General features: G+C 37.3%; 2 protein-coding genes across 3 annotated transcripts; both read left to right on the forward strand.

Moving 5' to 3' along the window:
- Positions 1-484: 484 nt before the first annotated feature.
- Positions 485-11,561, forward strand: LOC125251194 (prolyl 4-hydroxylase subunit alpha-1-like). 2 transcript variants are annotated; one of them, XM_048164164.1, is made up of 13 exons: positions 485-537; positions 4,246-4,336; positions 4,502-4,782; positions 4,875-5,096; positions 5,208-5,338; positions 5,446-5,622; positions 5,997-6,052; positions 8,023-8,125; positions 8,442-8,492; positions 10,809-10,847; positions 10,975-11,043; positions 11,124-11,220; positions 11,356-11,561. In XM_048164164.1, exons 1-13 carry the CDS (start codon positions 525-527, stop codon positions 11,424-11,426), a joined length of 1,401 nt encoding a protein of 466 aa, XP_048020121.1. In that variant the 5' UTR covers positions 485-524; the 3' UTR covers positions 11,427-11,561. The 2 variants fall into 2 exon arrangements, with proteins under 2 accessions (XP_048020121.1, XP_048020120.1); XM_048164163.1 differs by lacking the exon at positions 485-537 and adding an exon at positions 2,551-2,759.
- A 3,623-nt stretch (positions 11,562-15,184) lies between these two features.
- Positions 15,185-21,947, forward strand: LOC125251206 (prolyl 4-hydroxylase subunit alpha-2-like). Its single transcript, XM_048164182.1, has 14 exons — positions 15,185-15,271; positions 17,087-17,183; positions 17,349-17,500; positions 18,434-18,553; positions 18,643-18,864; positions 18,964-19,109; positions 19,203-19,379; positions 19,476-19,531; positions 19,708-19,804; positions 20,082-20,132; positions 21,127-21,165; positions 21,302-21,370; positions 21,452-21,548; positions 21,693-21,947. Exons 1-14 carry the CDS (start codon positions 15,190-15,192, stop codon positions 21,761-21,763), a joined length of 1,476 nt encoding a protein of 491 aa, XP_048020139.1. The 5' UTR covers positions 15,185-15,189; the 3' UTR covers positions 21,764-21,947.
- The last annotated feature ends 158 nt before the right edge of the window (positions 21,948-22,105 follow it).

Genomic DNA, 22,105 nt, shown 5'->3' on the forward strand with positions numbered 1-22,105 from the left:
AAATAACATTACAAGTAATGTCAGAAAATATCAGCTCTGTTGTTGTTCATAAATACCAGTAGTGATGTTGTACAATGAGGACCTTGTCACGTCACCGGAAATAGAGTCATAAGTGTCCCAGTGTGTAGTGAACCAGCATCTTTTACTGTCCTTATCAGTGCCCGAATTCGTGTACACGATATACTGATTCACGAGCTCGGGAGCTAGGGAACTGATTGAGACACCCCAATTCAACCCAAGCGCTCTTTGATGACGTGGGTGGTTACGTAACCGCAGATAGCCTGTCCATCATCGATTAAAGCCCGCCCTGGCAATTTGATTGGCTCGGCCTTCTGGGAGCCGAGCATAATTACTCCACAATGGATCGAGTCCAGACCGAACTTCCCGTCCAAAAAATGTTGTGGGCGGGGTTCGGGCTGGCACCCAGGCTAGCTGATATTGCCATAGAAACTAGTGGACTGCCGACTCGCTTTCACCCCAAAAATGGCGGAAACGCAGGGCCGCTGCTGGGCGCCGGTGTTGCAATGGAACGTTCTAGTAAGTGTCGCTTCTTGTTAGTGTATATTCTTTGATAAAAGTAGGGCTACATATCAAAAAAGTTACATGCGTCTGTTCGCTTGGGTGCGCGCGGCAAAAGTGATGTCATCGCAGCGTTGGCGGAAGTGTGCGTTCAGTGCGCGCGAACTATGAGCAGGCGGCGGAGAGGCACGTCTAAAGGGACCGTGTGAAAAGTGCAAAACCCCAAACCCTTTTGCTCATTTTATAATATGAAAAATACAAATACTCAATAACTGTTCCAAATTCACTTAACACATTATTACTCTCCTGCTGGTTATATACTACAACACTTAGTTTGGCAAGTAGCACCTTTACACAAATGATGTTGGTACATACAACAGTTTTTACATGATAATTGCTTACTGAATATGATGCATTACAATTTATTTAATATTTTTACTAATAACAGTGAAGTTATTGATTTTGTTTCATAATAAATAATCATAAAAGGTTTTTTATCAAAGTGTTCCAGTACAACCAGCAGGAGAGCAGTGATGAACACACTATTGGTGACGGTACAGTGTGTTACAGTGAAGTTATTGAGTATTTTTCATAATATAAATGAGCAAAAGGGTATTGGGTTTTGCACTTGCACATTTGAGAAAAATTGAGTTGTTGTAGCTCGTTGTCTTAGTTACTGATTGGAAATAGCTGCATTTGTGTTTCAACAACGTTTAGCTCACGAGTTATTGATCCGGGAATCTGTAAATATATTGGCAACTTTACTGAACTCCTTGACTTATAAGCACTGACCGAATTTCTTTATATTTGAGTCCAACAAACTCTATGAGCCGCGCATTATTTGTGTGCATTATTAACGTATGTAGCTGACTGAAACACTACTGCCAGCCAGCGGGACATTATTTGTTTGTCCGAGCTCACAGCAAGGGAACGATAATATCTTTGCGTGGGAATGCAAAAGTTTTGCGAGAGAATGCAAAGTTTCTCGGGGGAATGCAAAAGTTTTGCGAGAGAATGCAAAGTTTCTCGGGGGAACGCAAAAGTTTTGCGAGAGAATGCAAAGTTTCTCGGGGGAATGCAAAAGTTTTGCGAAGGAATGCAAAAGTTTTGAAAAAAAAAAAAAAAAAAAATTTCCTCCCATCCCAATTTTTTTTTCACCACCATGTCCCTTCAGGATCTCCATAAATTTGAACTACTTTTGATACCACATTTGAAATTTTCGCAATAAATCAATTATTGTGATTACGCTTGTTTGTCTGTTATTCTTTTATTTATAACAGTACGTAGTTTTAAGAAATGGTTATGGTTTAGGGGTAGGATTAGCTCAAATGTTTGTTTTAATGTTATATTTTTACTAAAATTTTAATTTTCCTACACATTTCTGTCCATTATGTTTTATTCTTTAAACATTCTGTATAAAATGGGTAGGCCTATGTTTAGGTTCAGGATGGGGTTATCTACAAAACGATAAAAATTATACATATAGACTCGTAAATATTTTATGTTTTTTCGCTGTAAAAACGTAAGTATTTTTACGTTTTAGTGCTATAAATATGTCAATATTGTGCATTTCAGCACCTTTCTAAATGTACAAAAATGTACGTTTTGTGTCTTTGAAAGTTACGTATTTATACGTATTAACAAGGAGACCAGGCTGAAACATCTTACCAAGAAATTTCAGTAGACAAAATGAGGTGTGGAAAATTATTAGCGATCTAGGAGCTTTATAAAGTGGATGCCATTGGAAACACAGTAAGTCTGTCCCCCACAGCCTCGGTTTCATACCCATCATGCCGCTGCTCTAAATAAGGTCTATTATAGCCCTTAGTTTTCAGCTGCAGTGGTTTGTTCTTGTCTATGCTATGTTGGTTTGCTGCAATTTGTTAGATTGCTAAGACTTTGTACTCCTGTTTTTAATTTGTTAATAAAAATCCCTGCTGTGATTAGATCCTGCCTCTACACTTCCTTGTTGACACAGAGCTCACTCATGTAAAGTTTCGCTTTTGTTTTTGTTCTCAGATAATACGAATATTGAAAAATGGTGAATACAGGTGTGTCTCTATTTGGTCTCTATAAAGGTGTGTGTCTGTATTTAAGCTTGATTGCAAGATATACGTGTACACAAGTTGGGTTTTGAGATACTGAAGATCTGATAATGGCCGTAAAGGAACTGAGAGTATTCATTGTGTGTATTTGGACTGTCTATTCTGCTGCTGGGCATGAATTCTTCTCATCAACAGGTTATTATTTCAGTTCAATATCAATTGGTTATATTTTAAATATAGCTTTTTTATTCTTAATAATTTAATGTTATATTGTTTTGTCCATATTTCCATATTTTTGTCATATCAAGTTAATTGTATATTTTCAACATTTTACAATAAGGTCTCATTTGTTAACATTAGTTAATCTAACATGAACTAATAATGAGCAATATTTAGCAATCTTTGTTAATGTTAGTAAAAATATAGTTGTCCATTGTTCATGTTAGTTCACAGTGCATTAACTAAATACAACTTTTATTTCAATAATGTGCTAGTAAATGTTGAAATTAACATGAACTAAGATTAATAAATGCTGTAGATGCTGTTCATTATTAGTTCATGTTAACTAAAGTACTTAACTAATGTTAACTAATGAAACCTTATTGTAAAGTTTTACTGTTTTCATTTGTCCAAAATGAACAATGCCACAGTTTTTGCCATACTTTCAACACTGATGCACTCATACATAACATTATAGTTGTTACATACTGCTTGGAGACACAAAGGTTGAGTATCCAAATGCAGCATTTATTGAAGGGTAATCCAAATACATAGCCCAATAAACAGGCTAGAGGTCATAAACACAGGGTAAAAAGTCCAACACAAAACGCCATGCAGTGAGTTCTGGGAAATGTAGTTCATGATAGATAGATAGATAGATAGATAGATAGATAGACCCTTTATTGTCCCCCAAGGGAAATTTGCTTTCACAGACTCTGTCAATACACAAAAATAAGGACAATAATAACAATATACAAAAAGACAACGCATACAGGATCTTTTCAGGTTACAAATTGTTTAAAGCAGCAATGGCAGAAGGGACAAAGCTTTTACTGAAGCGTGCCTGCCTCCACCTTAAAGTTCTGTATCTGCGGCCTGAGGGCAGCAGAGAAAAGTAAATGTGGAGAGGGTGGTCCAAGTCTCTACTGACTGTCCGAGCCATGCATGTAACAGCTTTGCTGTTAAGAAGAGAGAGAGATCCGTAATGGGTAAACTGATAATTTTGGATGCTGTGCATGTGACCTTAATGAGCTTATTTCTATTAGTGATGGAAAGCATGTTGAAGTAACAAGGGGAACAGTAGAGGAGGATGGGTTGGATGATGCTAGTGTACAACAATAACATAAGATGTGGGGTGACAGAAAGGGCATGAAGCCTGCGAAGAATATGGAGTCTCTGTTGGGAACGTTTATATATATCTCTGACATGTTGTTCAAAGTTGAGTGATATGGCAATGGACTAGGGAGGAGTGCCATGTAGAGGATATCAAGGGCACTCCAGCTGGTGATCGTGACAATAGTTACTCTCTTTCACTTTTTAATTCCATTATTGACTAAACAATATTAACTCTCTCTTTGGCTTCTTACCTATAAACCTTTTCATTATAATTCAAATGATGTTAAAATTAATTAATACATAAATTAAAATTCCTTTTGACAATTAAGTGCAGATTGTTTTATAGATCAAATTGCACAGCTATATGGGAAGATGAAAGACCTTCTGAAGGTCTTCAGTCGGTGCATTGATGCTAAGAATGTAGCGACAATGAAGAGGTAAAAACACATGCATTATTCCCTATACCATTGAACTGCAAGATTAACGTGTTATTATTATTATTAAAAAGCATTCAATTTTGGAATGGATGTTTAACAATAGTTTTAGATCAAGGATTATGTTATTGAATTACAACTTTTGATGAACCCCTTTCTTCAATCCAGTGTTCTTCTGAATCTTCTGCTTTCATACTCTGACTCTGAGAACCCTGAGGAAGCCATGAGAAACCCTGTGACAGCTTACAGACTCCTCAGACAACTGAGAAATGATTTGATATTTATTGAAGAACACATTAAGCCAAATCTTTATCAGTGTAAAGAGTATCAGGATGAGTTGGACGCAAAGCTCCTAGAGATCCCACAGCTGGAGGACTTGGATGGTGCAGCTTCAGGACTGATCAGACTGCAAGAAATCTACAAACTCCACCCAGAAGACATCACAAAAGGTAAACTGTCATGCAGTTTTGCACCAATGCAAATTCACTGAGAGAGTTTCACTTTTTCTATCTGATTGATCCTTTCATTTCACGTTTCACAGAAACATCTCTAAATGCAGATGAAGCCTACCATGTGGGGTTGGTTGCTTATGATGAGCATAAATTCCAGCATGCCTTTCTCTGGTTTCTGTACAGTCTGGACAGATTAACAGAATACTCAACCACTACTGAGGAAGAGTTGCTCAATTATCTTAGTTCCTCAGCCTATCATTTTGGCAGCCTATCTGTGGCAATCTTCTTCAAACAGCAGCTTCTAAATCTGGGTGAGGTCATGGGGTCCTGAATTTAATAGCCTACTAATATTTTTATATTTGAGGTTGGCAGAGAATTTTGCTAAAATGTTGTGATTAAAGTCATAAACATCTTTGCCACAGATCCAAGTAATGATGAAGTCAGAGTTCAGCTGAACTGGCTCCTTCACTTACAGAGCAACCCTGACATATTCACACTGAACACAGAGTCAAGTAACTATGAGACACTGTGCAGAGGAGAGGTTGATGAGAGAGTAAGTGCTGTGTTTAAAATTTAAATCATTATTTGACATGAAATTACAAATGGTCAATGTGAAACTTTGTGTGTTGATTGTAAGTCTATTATATTTTATAAAATCAGACCTCCAAGAGGCAGAGGGCGCTGTCCTGTAGGTACAGCACAGGTGGAGGAAACCCCAGACTGATGTACGCACCAGTGAAAGAGGAAGTGGTGTGGGACGAGCCTCAAATCATCAGATATCATGGCATTATATCAGACAGAGAGATAGAGATCCTGAAGAATATCTCCAGACCTCAAGTGAATATATAAAACACATACACACACACACAAACACACAAAAAAATATTTAATTGCCGTTATAATTGTCAATATAATCTAATTTCTGGTTGATACCATTGATGATGTTTTATTGTGCAATTCAATGGGGAAAAGTATGTCTATACTTACATGTGTTTTCCATTAAAATGATCAGGTTTGGCCCCTTAGTTGTAGTCAAATCTATGGCACATAATGACTAGAGAATTGTGTCTCAAATGTTCATAAATACTTTGGGAATGCTGTCGGGCCAGACTGTTCAAAGCATTTACTATACGTGTGTGTTGTTTGGGTACCCACATACATTTGGCTGTGTATATTTATTTATATTTAATGTTTTATTTCTTGTGGCATAGCTTTCTAGGTCTCAGGTTGGAAAGGGCACAGTCTCAGACTTACGTACTTCTCAAAGGTGATAATTTAATCATTGAAGGATCATCCAAAAATGAAATTAAAATTCTGTCATCTGACAATGACTCTGAGTGAATTATGTCTGAATGACTGAATTGTTTCTTTAACAGGGTGTTTAGTAGCACTATATATACACTGCATAAAAAATTTAAAGGAACACTTTGAAAAAACATCAGATCTCAATGGGGAAAAATATCATGCTGGATATCTATACTGATATGGACTGGGTAATGGTGTTAGGAAGGAAAGGATGCCACATTGTTTGATGGAAATGAAAATTATCAACATACAGTGGACTGAATTCAAAGACACCCTGAAAATCAAAGTGAAAAAGTGATGAAATTTCATTGCAGCAACTCAAAATGGTACTCAGTAGTTTGTATGGCCCTCACGTTCCTGTATGCATGCCTGACAACATCAGGGCATGCTCCTAATGAGACGACGGATGGTGTCCTGGGGTTTTTCCTCCCAGATCTGGACCAGGGCATCACTGAGCTCCTGGACAGTCTGAGGTACAACCTGGTGGCGTCGGATGGACCGAAACATAATGTCCCAGAGGTGTTCTATTGGATTTAGGTCAGTCGAGTGTGGGGGCCATTCAATGGTATCAATTCCTTCATCTTCCAGGAACTGCCTGCCTCTCGCCACATGAGGCCGGGCATTGTCGTGCACCAGGAGGAACCCAGGACCCACTGCACCAGCGTAGGGTTTGACAACGGGTCCAAGGATTTCATCCCGATACCTAATGGCAGTCAGGGCGCCATTGTCTAGCCTGTAGAGGTCTGTGCATCCCTCCAAGGATATGCCTCCCCAGACCATCACTGACCCACCACCAAGTCAGTCATGCTGAACAATGTTACAGGCAGCATAACGTTCTCCACGGCTTCTCCAGACCCTTTCACGTCTGTCACATGTGCTCAGGGAGAACCTGTTCTCATTTGAAAAGCACAGGGTGCCAGTGGCAGACCTGCCAATTCTGGTGTTGAATGGCAAATGCCAATCAAGCTCCACGGTGCCGGGCAGTGAGCACAGGGCCCACTAGAGGACGTCGGGCCCTCAGGCCACCCTCATGAAGTCTGTTTCTGATTATTTGGTCAGAGACATTCACACCAGTGGCCTGCTAGAGGTCATTTTGTAGGGCTCTGGCAGTACTCATCCTGTTCCTCCTTGCACAAAGGAGCAGATACTGGTCCCACTGATGGGTTAAGGACCTTCTATGGCCCTGTCCAGCTCTCCTAGAGTAACTGCCTGTCTCCTGAAATCTCCTCCATGCTCTTGAGACTGTGCTGGGAGACACAGCAAACCTTCTGGCAATGGCATGTATTGATGTGCCATCCTGGAGGAGTTGGACTGCCTGTGCAACCACTGTAGGGTCCAGGTATCGCCTCATGCTACCAGTAGTGACACTGACTAACTGTCAGAAAAGATGAGTAGGGGAAAAAAAATGTCAGTGGCCTCCACCAGTAAAACCATTCCTGTTTTGGGGGTCATCTCATTGTTGCCCATCTAGTGCACCTGTTGTTAATTTCATTAACACTAAAGCAGCTGAAACTGATTAACAACCCCCTCTGCTACTTAACTAACCAGGGGTGCGTTTCCCAAAGCGAACTATGGTCGCAAGTTCCGTCGTTACCAATAGAGTTCAATGGGACTTACGACCATGGTTCACCAACGATGCTTTCGGGAAACGCACCCCAGATCAGTATCCCAGGAATTTAACTGACTTCATGCTATTCTCTGATTAAAAAGTGTTCCTTTAATTTTTTGAGCAGTGTATATTATACAACTTGCATAAGCTTTTACATAAATGAATGTTAACCTAGAATAATAAATGATCTAAAAGTACGTTTGTTAGTTCATTTGCATTTGTTAGTGTACATTGTTAGTTTATGATACTTCCAATTAACTAATGTTAACAAATTGAACTTTTTATTGTAAAGTGCTACTAAAAAATATTTTCTTTATTTACAGTGTTTTTCTAAAAGAGGATTACACTGTTGCTCGCATCAATCAGAGGATAGCAGACATCACAGGACTCTCCATGGAATCAGAGGAATCAGAGGAATCTCTACATGTAGGTCACAGTAAGAAAGAAATCATCTTCATACACAGGCAGCTGTCTAGTTTAATAAAGTTTTGCAATAAATGTCTTGCAGCTAGCTTGGTCACACTATCACACAAAATAATAAAAAAACTGGTTTGCCCTTTTGTAACTTTTGTCAAAAAGTGGCACATATGAGCTCTGGGGACTGATATTATATTTTTATGTATTCTTTCACTTTTTATTCACTAATCATATTCACCATATTATATTTGTTTTATATTCACTCTTCAATTGATGAAACATGTTTTTTTTTCTATGATATATGAGTGGTGTAATCACATTCCAGGTTCAGAATTACGGGATTGGTGGCAGATATGAACCACATTATGATGCATGGGTAAGATCACTATGCTAAAATACAGTCATGACATCAATTTGTATGCCAACCCTGAATTCGACATGTGTTCCCTCGGGAATTTCTATGTGGTTTTGGATTTCTGAGTTAAATAAGGTCTGATAATTACATGAAAAAAAGACTTTCCCATTGCCCCTGATCCTTTTTTTTGAAAACTCATGTGTTTCACTTCACAGATAAAATATGCTTTAATCGCAAACTTTTTTGTTCGCGATGAATCAACATTTCAATACTTCATGTAATTTTTAGCCTATCCATGCTTCGTTAACATCACAATATGTACCTGTGTAGCCAGGTGGTCCAATGCTGTGCCAAATTCTGACCTCCTGCCAAACTCCTATTCCCTTTCTTGAGGTCATCTATAAAGCCCAATCCCACACATAAACCTACCTCCACATTTAACACTAATCATACTAGCACTGACAAACAGAGTTCAGTACAACAGTTAGAGTCTTGTTCGACTTTTGTTGTCAGTCATCTGTTGTCTGTGTGAAATTGATGTTGTAGAACAAAATGTGCAAGTCTTTCTCCTCAAGTGATGTGGTCCTTAAAGGCAGAGTAGGTAAAAAAATGTATAAAAAACTTTTTTTCAAAATTTGTTTAAACTTTATTTATATATCAATACATAATTAAAATGTAAGTACTCTGAAAAAGAAAGTATAAAAATCGAGTGTCTGTAGACCTCTCACGACTGTTTTAAAGACAGCTCATTATTTCCATTCACTCCACCCCTCCCTTCTGGGCTCCTTCCAAAGCCACGCCCCCAAAACGCATGAACGTGTGACTCCGACCACTGAGCTGGAAGACGCATTATTTACCTGAGACGAGCGGAGAGGAAGGAGCACAGTGCATGTAGTGACATCATGTCAGAATCACATGTAATAAAAATAACTTTATAATTATGAAGATAAACAAACAAGATGTATTTTAGTACTCACTATCAAGCTAGCATATTGATATTGGTAAAGTTTAAAATGTATATTTTTTGATTCGCTAACGAGCTAGTTATCTATAAGGCAAAGCTAAAAACAGGTTGCATGATACACGTTTTTCCATTACCATCATTTACACTGTGATGAAGATGAATTTCGTGTAAGATTCATAACATATACGTTGTTCTACAGATAAACAGAGTAACATACACTCAAATATCAACTCACAACTGCATTGCAGACACAAATAATAACACACACATACAACAAAGTGTGTACGACACACACAGATACAAGATAAAGACATCAGTAAACAAAGGTAGAGAATATAAAACAAAACAAAGGCGAAAAAAAACGTGCAGGTAAACTTACAGGTGAACATGGTAAAAGAGTTAGACAGAGGGTAAATATAGTTCTAAGAAAAGTTCCTAGATGCGGAGTAACGTTAGGCCTACTATCTGTTAAACATGTATTTAGTTATCTAAAGCAAAATTATGCACAATTCAACACTATAGCTATCATCTTGAGCTAGGCCTATAGATTATTTATCGTCTCTACTACGGCTCGCTAAGTAATGTTATGTTAGCTATATTACGCAGTTATGTGTGCTAATGACACATGCTTCATGAACAAATAAACAAAAAAATATGTATGATCAAAATACAAAAAGAAAGATTTACCTGTCCAGCAGAAATAAAGCCATCAAGGAGTCACTTTTCAGCCCCTTGAGTTCCCTCAGTTCTCGCCATCGCTGGAAAGCTACGCTGATATTAACTCGCGTTTTATTTCTTTGTTTATCCAAAGACTTTTTGTTCATTGCCTTTTCTTGTACTGTTACTGTCTTCCTTTTTTGCCTGGTTTGCCTTCACTAACTGCATAGGCCGGTACTGTGAATTTTGCTTGCTGTTTCTCTGCCATTGTTTTGGTATTCCTAGGATCCATGCCTCTTGAATTCCCCAAATCAAACGTGCGCGCGCAAGTGGGCAGGTCATGTGTGGCAAAAGGGTGGTTGCCATGGTTGCGAGAGAGTGACAGTCGCCTAAGTCAATCCTATGTTTCGTCCCGGATGGAAATAATGAGCTGTGTTTAATACAGATTAAACGGTATAGAGTCACTCGATTTTTATACTCTTTTTATCAGAGTTCTTACATTTTAATTATGCATGGATATATATAGAAAGTTTAAACAAATTTGGAACAAAATTTTTTACCTACCCTGCCTTTAACTCAAATAGAACCCATGGCTCAAAATGCCAATTCACTTGTAGGAATTTAAACTAAACAGCTCTATTCTGTCAGTAAGATCTTGATTACATACTGACTAATTGAATCATTCCAAGCTAACTTAAAAATATTTGATCCCACAGGATAATGAGAATGAAAGGATTGCTACATTCTTAATTTATGTAAGTGTTGCCCTGTTCATTAGCTCAAATGGCAATGTCAACATTGTAGGCCTACATATACATTTCTATTTATATTCATATTACCTGAGTTGTACAATGAGCAATAAGTGATGTTCTGTTGCTGTAGATGAGTGATGTGGAGATAGGGGGCGCCACTGTGTTCCCTAAAGTTGGAGTTGCATTGCAGCCAGAAAAGGTAAATGCTTAATATATGAATAATTAGTAAAAGGTTTCCTCTACAAGTCAAATTCAAGCATCTGTTCTCTGCTGTTTAAGGGTTCAGCTGTGTTTTGGTACAACCTCCACAAGAATGGTACACTGGATTTGAAAACGCTGCATGCTGGATGTCCTGTGTTAATGGGTAACAAATGGGGTAGGTTAACTGACATGGATTACTCCTTTATGGTGTTTATCATCTATAATGTATAAATAAATCTATGTTAATATGACTATATTTAATTTGAGTTTTAAGTAACATTGAGCTATATATTTTTTTCTTTCTTTTCAGTGGCTAATAAATGGATCCATGAGTATGGACAGGTGTTCAGGAGACCCTGTTCTTTATCAGACAGGGAGTGAAAAACAGTGTAACCATGTAGACATCATATGAAGTGTATCTGTACTATAGAAGTACCTGTTATATTTATTACGTATCGTGAGTTTTTATAATGTACAATAGATCATCTGATCCCAGGTGAAAAGGAAATACATTTTTTTTTTAAATTGTTTTTTTGTTTTTTTTTAGACACACTTAATATATTAAAATTATACTACACTGAGTATATCAGTACAATATCAGTGTCTTTGTGACTGAACTCTGCTCACTGTAAGTGGTGTTGTTGGGTTTCTTATGTTCATTGTAACTCAGAGTGCTGTAGAGTGACGACAGACAAGAGAATAAAAATGGACACTCATATGTCAAGCTTGATGAGGATATAGTCAAAAGGTAAATTGAGAGGTTAACGAAATTCTAATGAATATCAATGCAAATTATAATACTAGGCTATATATTCAATCATGGAAGCAAAACTTTTATTCATTGGTTCACAGAAGTAGCATAACCTTTTACAAGTACAAAAAAGTAAAACTGAACAACATTAATTTTAAGTATGCTTATGGCAATACTTAAAGGTCCCGTTTTTCGTGGTTTTTTGAAGCTTTGATTGTGTTTATAGTGTGCAATATAACATGTGTTCATGTTTCGCGTGTAAAAAAACACAGTATTTTTCACATAATTTACTTATCTGTATACCGCTGTTTCCACTGTCATAAAAACGGGCTGATGGCTTCCTTGTTCTATGAAGTCCCTCCTTCAGAAATACGTAACGAGTTCTGATTGTGCCAGCGGTTCCTGTGTTGTGATTCGACAGCAGCTTAGCGTACCCAGAGCCATAGAGAGAGCGCACCTTGCCCGGAAAGGTCACGCCTCTTACCATAACGTGTGCTGCACATAGTTTTACATGTGGATTATTGTGGTGTCGTGCCGAATGAACACAAAAGACAATAATTCCCGAGAGACTGAACTCTTTAATCTCCACAATCAGCGACAGAAAATGTACAATGTTAGCACTCACTCAGAAGAGTACTGAGTATTGCAGCAAGGATACCACAATTATAATGTTCGGGAAACCGAGTTAAACATAAATTGTAACCATTGAGCTCTAAGTACAGTGTCCCTGGGAAGGCCAAACAAAGGTGATTGGACTGCGGGATGAAAATAACAGCGTTTCGACGACATGGCGACAAACACACTCTACAAACGCAACTCTTGTGTATTCCTGTGGGCGGAGGTTAGTCAAAAAACTGTTTTAGTGACGTCATTAAAGAAGGAAGTAGAGGGATGTAGTCCAAACTGGCCGTTCGATGTAGGCAACTTCTGTTAAATAAAATATCTCGCTTGGCATTGAACTTTGAGCTTTAAAATTTTACAGATTTTATTTATACTCTAACAACAACATTACACACTAACTAAAGTTTGAAACATGGGATCACGAAGAACGGGACCTTTAATAGTTGACAAATGTTTGTAATACATTATAAGTTGGTATATTGTAAATATTAAAAATGTTTTTCAAAATATATTTCTTTTGAAAATATTAAAATTATAAATATAGTCTCCCTTTCTGAATTACTAATATAGATGAATAAATATGAAAAAATAGACAGCGGTCTTCTTACACGCAGGCACAGAACACGCATGCTGGCTGACAGTCGGCTGTAGTTCTCTTGGTGCAGTTTTTTTATTAAAAAGCCTATAGGCATGGGACCAGTTTCACAACCTTTTTTTTTTTTTTTAACCCTACTGGTGGAAAAGGAATTGCATGTCCAAAATGAACTTTCTTTTTGTAATAGATTTGTCCATCAGGGAGACAAAGACACGAAACCAGTGTCATTCAGTAGAAGGCAACAGTGGAAATCTTTCACAACCTCTCTTTTCTACCTCTACTATCTGGATACGGAACTACATGTTCAAAATGAACTTTCATTTTATAATACCTTTTTTCATCAGGAAGACATGAAACATCTCAGTTATGTGTGTAACCTCTCTTTCCTTTTGGGGCAGTTGTGGCCTAATGGTTAGAGAGTCAGAATTGTAACCCAAAGGTCATGGGTTTGAGTACCGGCGGTAAGTGAATGAACATCACTATCTTCCACTCTCATTACCCACAACAGAGGTGCCTTTATGCAAGGCACCTAACCACCAATCCCTCCCTGGGTGCCGCAGAAAAAATCCACTGCTCCGTGTGTGTTCAATACTCACTGCAGTGTGTGAGCGCACTTAGGATGGGTGAAATGCACACCATACTTGATGTCACTTTCCATGATGGAGGGAACAAGATGTGGTGTTGAATGCTGACACTTGGGGTCACCCATATGAGCCCCAAACATTTACGATGTTACAGAAAAGTCTAATGAAATTGGCAAACAAGATTTGCCTAGCTGGCCACGCCACACACATATAGGTATAAAAGAGGTCAGCATTGCATTGCTCATTCAGATAGTTTGCTGGGAATATATGGCGCATTACAGCAGTCTCTCCACCTCCGAACACAGTTAAGTGTAGTGAGAGTTTCCCCTGGGCACAGCCTTCTGATGTTTAAGACTCAGCTGGACTCCCTTCTTCAGGGGTGGTGGTACAGTCTGAGTTCAATGCTGAGTTGGCAGCAATGCTTGCCCGGGGCAGCTGCAGGCATCAGATGGTCCAGCTGATTTGGAGTTGCGTTTGGCAAAGCACAGATAGATCTGGTTTGCTTCCCAAAAATACTCCCATTGCCCATTCTAGTATGCCCTGACCAAGGCCCACCTGTGCATTTCTCCCAATGAGCCTACTTGCACAGACATTGTGCAAGGTCAGGGAGGACAAAGAACAGGTCCTGTTGGTTGCACTTTACTGGCCCACCCAGAAACCCAGAGCCCGAAATGCACAACAGTGCTGCGGTTACACTATAAAACATGCAGCACTCATAAACCCTTGATATTGACATTGCTATTGCCACACTCAACTGTTTGACCCACAGAAAGTCAGAAATTCCTTACATTTTTTAAAAATGTTTTTAATTAATTGTAATTTATTCTAATCACTATTATGTGTGTATTTGAATTGCACACACACACACAAAGATGTGTGTGTGTGTGTGTGTGTGTGTATATATATATATATATATATATATATAATTAGGATTTTTAATGATTTCTGGTAAGAAAAGTTGTTTTTGTAATTGACTTATCTGAACAGAGAGAATTGTTGTAATATTTTATGATCTTCAAATCCAAAAGTGTCTGAAAGATGAATGAAATACATATTGCATATAATATATTGATATTCTTTTATTTTTTCAGGGTTCAGTAGTGCTGGAACTTATTTTGTTGAGTTAAAGTTGGAGTGATACAGTCTTGTGAATTTTATGGTTTTCCGTATCAGGACATAATAAAAAAAAAAAATCATCTAGTGCTCGGATGGTCTTAAAATTTGGAAAATAAAACCTCAGATGAACAACAACACATGACATATCACACCATGTCATTATTTATTTTGCAAAAATAAAGCCAAGATGGAAAAACCATGGGTGACAAAGTTAGGACATGCACCCTATGATTCAATTGCTTGTAAATCCACTTTTAGCAGCAATAACTTGAAGTAATATTTTTCTTTATGACTTTATGTCTCACATCATTCTGGAGGAATTTTGACCCATTCTTCTTTACAATGTTGTTCTAGTTTATTGAGGTTTGCGGAAATTTGCCTATGCACAGCTCTCGCCACAGCTTTTCAGTCAGGATGAGGTCTGGACTTGACTGGGCCATTGCAACACCTTGATTCTTATGTTATGAAGGTCTGATAATGGCCATAAAGGAACTGACAGTAATTGTGGTGTTTTCTTGGATTGTCTGTACTACTGGACATGAATTCTTCTCATCAACAGGTATATTATTAATTATATTTGAATTAAATATCAATACATTTATTTGAGTTTATTAATTCATTGATTAAACATTATTTTAGTTTAGTATTTCTCTAATGTTTTTACACTGTTATGCTGATTTTATTTATTAATTTGTGAGACACTTCTGATCATAATACAGTAAACAGCTTTTGCCACAGCTTTTCTTATATAATTACATCTTTATACATATTTTGAGATTTACAATGTCAATGTCAAATTTTTATATATATAGCACTATTAAAACACTGTTATAGCACTGTTGACCAATGTGCTTTATATCATCTCAGTATAAAAACAGTATAATACAATAATAATACAATAAAAAAGTAACAATAATAAAAATGATCAACAAGAAGTGTATGCCATGGCAAATGAGTGTGTCTTAAGTTGTATTTTAAAAACATGTAAAGAGCAGCGTCCCTAACATGTAAGGGTAAGCTTTTCCAAAGTCTTGGTGCTACTACCGCAAATGCACAATCCTCTTTCTGGCTTAACTTGGTCCTTGGAATTTTTAAGTAATTTTGAGTTGTTGATCTCAATGTTCTTTCAGGCTGATTCTCAATTAGCAGATCTGATAAATAAGCCAGTGCAAGGCCATGCAAAGATTTATACACTAATAAAAGAAGCTTAAAATCAATCCTATACTGTACAGGAAGCCAATGTAGAAAGACCAAGACGAAGTGATGTGTTCACGTTTAGTAATATTCATTAACAAGATTTCATCTTGGCCAAATTTCTCAAATGAAAAAAAAAACTTGACTTTACCACATGATTTATCTGTGTGTTCAACATCAGGGAGCTATCAATATAAACACCCCAGTTTTTAATGTGTTATTTAACATACAATGACAGTGGGCCGGAATTTAACTCTGCTGCACCGCTTGCTCTTCTGGGTCTGAACACTACAACCTTTGTCTTGTTTTCATTAAGATATTAAAAAAGTTGGAAGCCAGCCAAGTTTTAAGATTGGAGAGGCAGGACATAAGAGGTTCTAAGCTATTTCCATTTGTACCAAACCAATTTAGGGCCTTCCTCTGAAACCCTACATCAGTGGTCTCAAACTCAATTCCTGGAGGGCCACAGCTCTGCAGAGTTTAGCTCCAACCAGCTCTAACTCACACCTGTTTGGAAGTTTCTAGTAATCCTAAAGACCTTGATAAGCTGGATCAGGTGTGCTTGATTAGGGTTGGAGCAAAACTCTGCAGAGCTGTGGCCCTCCAGGAATTGAGTTTGAGACCACTGCCCTACGTATTCTTCTAGCCACGAAAGCAGCACCGTGTGATCTATTTTATCAAAGGCTGCAGTAATAAAATTAACACTGCTGAATCAACAGCATCCACAGTCATCAGTAAATCATTGAAGACTTTTACAAGGGCTGTCTCTGTAGAATGATGCTTCCTGAAACCAGACTGGTAAACTTCACCAATGCTATTCCGTTCTAAAAAAAAATATGTAGTTGACTAAACTACTTTTTCTAAAATTTTTGACAAAAATTAAAGGTGAGAAGCCGGTCTAAAATATGTCAAGCCAGTTGGTTTTTTTTTAATACAGTTTGCACAAAGGCCTGTTTCAACATGCTGGGAAAAACACCTGTATCTAAGCTTTTGTTTAGCCAATAAAGTTTTCACTTTTTTTAGTTATTGATTCCATAATTGACTGAACAATTATTTAACAATTAATTAAACTTTCTCTTTGGGTTCTTATATAATAAAGCTTTTTTGCATTATGTATGGTAATACAGTATAATATAAATACCTGTGTTTTAAAATGATAGTGCAGATATATTTTTTATAGATAAAGTTGCACAGCTTTTTGAGGAGGAGAAAGACCTTCTGGAAAGCTTTAGTCTCTACATCGATGCTGAAGAAGAGAATGTATTGATAATGAAGAGGTGAAAACACTTTCATTATTTCGTATAAAGAATTAAAGCATTTTTTTAATTATAATATTTATTTGTGAATATTTAACAGTCTTGCAGTATATGTGTTTTTAGATCAAGAAATATGTTATTAAATACATTTATTTAACCTACAACTTTTGATGAACCTCAATGCAGTATTCTTCTGGCTCTTCAACTACTCACATACTTTGACAATGAGAACCCTGAGAAAACCATGAGAGACCCTGTGGCAGCTTACAAACTCGTCAGACGAGTGAGAAGTGAATGGTTGACTATTGTGGAAATCACTCAACAAAGTCATTATGAGAGTGAGAGATTATTTAAGTTCTTTGACTGAAACATGTACAGTATCAGCATAATTTATAAATAGAAATAAAAATCTGGAGATTAAAGGGTTAGTTCACCCAAAAATGAAATTTCTGTCATTAATTACTCACTCTCATTCCAAACCCGTAAGACTTCCGTTCATCTTCTGAACACAAATTAAGATATTTTTGATGAAATTCGAAGGTTTCTGAACCACACATAGGCAGCAACGTCATTGCACATTTTGAGGTCCAGAAAGGTATTAAAGACATCGTTAAAATAGTCCATGTGACTACAGTGGTTCAACCTTAATATTGTGAAGTGACGAGAATACTATTTTGTTTTGTGTGCAAAAACAAAACAAAAATAAATGAAAAATAATCATAAAATGACATTTTTCAACAATTTCCTTTCTTCCATCTTCGGAGCATAAATGAATCAGTGTACCGAATCATGATTCAGATCGCTTGTCAAACTGCCAATGGCTGAAATCACGTGACTTTGGCGCTCCGAACAGCAGATTCCGAATCTTCCTGAAGCAGTGTTTTGAAATCGGCCATCACTAAATAAGTCGTTATTTTGTTTTTTTGTCGCTCCAAAAATATTCTTGTCGCTTTATAATATTAATATTGAACCACTGTACTCACATGAACTGATTTAAAAATGATTTTAGTACCTTTATGGATCTTGAGAGAGGAAGTGTCATTGCTCCCTATGGAGGCCTCACGGAGCCATCGGATTTCAACTAAAATATCTTAATTTGTGTTCTGAAGATTAACAAAGGTATTACGGGTTTGGGACGACACGAGGGTGAGTAATTAATGACAGAAATCTAAACTAACCCTTTAAGGTGAATGGTGATGAAAGCTTTCAAGTAATTTTATTAAAAGTTTCAGTTGTTTATGGACCTGTTCTTGTGTTTGAAAATCTTGTAGAGTATCAGGAACTGCTGGCATTTGCAGATATCCCAGAGCTGGAGGATGTGGATGGTGCAGCTTCAGAACTGATCAGACTGCAAGAGTTCTACAAACTCTACCCACACAACATCACAAAGGGTGAAATGTCTGCACCAATGTGGTTTCACCTTTTTTTTTTTCAAAAATAAGTTCCAATATGACTGATACTTTCATTTTACATTTCCCAGAAACATCTCTAGATGCAGATCAAGCCTACAATGTAGGGTTGGTCGCTTATGACGAGGACAAATTCCAGCATGCCTTTCTCTGGTTTCTGTACAGTCTGAACAGATTAACAGAATACTCAACCACAACTGAGAAAGAGTTGCTCAATTATCTTAGTTCCTCAGCTTATCATTTTGGCAGCCTATCTGTGGCAATCTACTTCAAACAGCGGCTTCTAAATCTGGGTAAGGTCATGTTGACATGAAGTTTAATACTAATATTTTTATATGTGAGGTTGCGGGACTATAGAAGTAAACGTCTATATACATTTTTTTTTTCTTCAGATCCAACTAATGACAAAGTCAGAGTTGAGCTGAGCCTTTACAAACTCCTTCGCTTACAGGGAACTTCAAATCCTGACATATTCACGCTGAACACAAAATCAAAAAACCTCTATGAGGCACTGTGCAGAGGAGAAGTTGACGAGAGGGCAAGTGCTGGGCATTATTTCAAATTAAATTACAAACAGTTAGTGTGAAGCATTGTGTGTTGATTTTAAGTCTATTATATTTTATAAAATCAGACCTCCAAGAGGCAGAGGGCGCTGTCCTGTAGGTACAGCACAGGTGGAGGAAACCCCAGACTGATGTATGCACCAGTGAAAGAGGAAGTGGAGTGGGACGAGCCTCGAATCATCAGATATCATGACATTATATCAGACAGAGAGATAGAGTTCCTGAAGAACATCTCCAGACCTCAAGTGAATTTGGCTTGGCAACTTATTTCTATAGTGTTTGCTTCCTATTTATTCATATTTATATTTGATGTTCCATTTCCCTTGTGTGTCCTACTTTAGCTTTCTAGGTCTATGATTAGACATCTGAGAGTCTCAAACCTCCGTACTTCTCAAAGGTGATAATCTTTTATATTCACCCAAAATTAAAATAATTAATGTTATCTTATATTACTTATTTAATTAACTAATTAACAATTTTGGTATCACACTTGGGAAGAAAAATGGAAAGAGTTTACAATATGGTTCAATTTGTTAACATAAGTGTTGCTTGAAACCATTCTCTTGTTTTTAGTGTTTTTCTGGAGGAAGACAACACTGTTCTTGCTCGTATCAGTCAGAATATTGCAGACATCACAGGACTCTCCATGGAATCATCTGAATCTCTACATGTACGGTTACAGTTAGAAAGAAATTACCTGTTCAACTTCATACACAGGCAGCAGATTTCAAGGCAACATTGGTTTAGTCTGCTTTTTTGTAACATTTGCCAGTTCCTAAGCACTTTGAGGGCTGATAATAGGCTACAATTTTATATAACCATTTTATATTCAAACTTCAATGGATATTAAGATCTCTTTAGTGGATTAACATTTATTTTCCCTGTGAAGTATTAGGTGTTGTTTTACCTGAAAATTTCATTTCAATAGTGGTGCAATCATTTTCCAGGTTCAGAATTATGGGATTGGTGGCAGATTTGAACCACATTATGATGCATTGGTAAGATATCTTTGCTAAAATAAAGCCATTACATAAATTTGTAGGGCCAACCTGGTATTTGCCATGGATTCCCTCTGGCGTTAAATAAGGTCTGTGGTTATCATTACTTGAGGAGACTTTCCCATTGCCCCTGATCTTTGTTTTTTCTGTTACACACTCACTTTAATGGCAAACAGTTTTCTTGGTTGTGATGTATCAGCACTCAATATAATTTATAACTGATCCATGTTTAAATCACAAAACAGTACCTGTATAGCCAGGTGTTGCACACTTTGTTTTCAGTGTTGAATTCTGACCACGTGGCGTAATGAATGGTGTTTCCAGATCCAATCCTCTCGTTTCGATTGCTATCGAATACTATCTTAACAGCTGTTTATGAGCACTATTTATTCCCAGACACATCATTAAAGATGAATCACTGTGTCTGGCTATCTGAGATTGCAGTATGGAGATAAAGGTTAGGATTTTAACACTACATGATTTTTCAGTAGTATTACAGCACACCGTGAGTGTACTGTTAGCACTGTTTGTTTGCTTTTGGCATGTGGCAGCGTGTTTGGACCTGAAAACAGTGACAAGTGACATTCCACTTGGTGGATTCCCTTTTACGAGGCTGCCATTTGATTGGTCCCATCTCTAAAGTCCGCTCCCAAACGTAACCACCCCCCAGATGTCGGTATATGAACTTGGTCAGACATTATGGTAAAATTCTCAACCATCAGGTCATTATCCACTGTTCATCAAAACGGAGAACTTATTGTTTGTCGGTAAACAATATGTTGTGGTAATTAGTTTATGTTTTTAAAACTCAAGTTTAAGGTTTGACTATGTCTGTGTGTGAGTGGTTTACTTATGTGGTCCTTAATCCGGAGAGAACCCATTGCTTGAAAATGCTAATTTGCTTTTAGGACTTCAAACTCGTGTGTCAATGAGAGCTTGATTTCATATTGACCAATCAAATCATTGTAAGATAACTTAATGTTTGATCTCACAGGAGGATGAGAATGGAAGGATTGCTACGTTCTTAATTTATGTAAGTCTTGGCCACAGTTTAATGCAAATGGCACTGTAAACATTATAGGCTAACAAGGCTTAAAAGTTACTTAATTTTTCTTATTACCTGTTTTGTACAGTCATATTGAACAATAATTCATGTGCTCTTGTTGTAGATGAGTGATGTGGAGATAGGGGGCGCCACTGTGTTTCCTAAAGTTGGAGTTGCATTGAAGCCAAAAAAGGTAAACCCTCAATTCACTGATCTATCCGGTATATTAGAATAATTTAAGTAAAATTCATGCATCCATCCTCTGCTTTTTAAGGGTTCAGCAGTGTTTTGGTACAACCTCCAAAACAATGGCAGAGTGGATTTTGATACACAGCATGCTGGATGCCCTGTGTTAGTGGGTAACAAATGGGGTAGGTTTTTATTAAATTCTTACTGGCTTGGATTACTCTTTATAATGTATCTTCTATAATCTATAAATAAATCTATTTAAAAACTAAATTTCACTAAATTTCACATGACATTGAGGTATATTTTTTTTTCTGTTGTCTTTTCAGTGGCTAATAAATGGATCCATGAGTTTGGACAGGAGTTCAGGAGACCCTGTTCTTTGTCAGACTGGGAGTAGTTCCGGACTCCAATTCCCATAATCCTCCCTGCCAGTCACCTGCACACACTTCACACTAATCACTAATCACCACACCTAGCTGCAGCACATTAACTGGACTATATAAGACTCTCATTCACCACACTCATTTACCATTGCCTGTTTGACCACGAGTTCTGCTAATAAAGCTTGCAGATGGATCTTACCCCGTGTCCCGCCTCGTTACAATTGCACTGAATGTCTCTGTTACTATTGCTGATTTATCATCTTTTTGATAAGCAATGTAAAATAATTAAATACAAACATCTTTATATAACAATGTGTTTTCAGTTTCTTTAGATGTTTTTGTCTCTTTATCTTAAC

The sequence above is a fragment of the Megalobrama amblycephala genome, linkage group LG17 (assembly GCF_018812025.1).
Source record: "Megalobrama amblycephala isolate DHTTF-2021 linkage group LG17, ASM1881202v1, whole genome shotgun sequence".
NCBI classification, from domain to species: Eukaryota; Metazoa; Chordata; class Actinopteri; order Cypriniformes; family Xenocyprididae; genus Megalobrama; species Megalobrama amblycephala.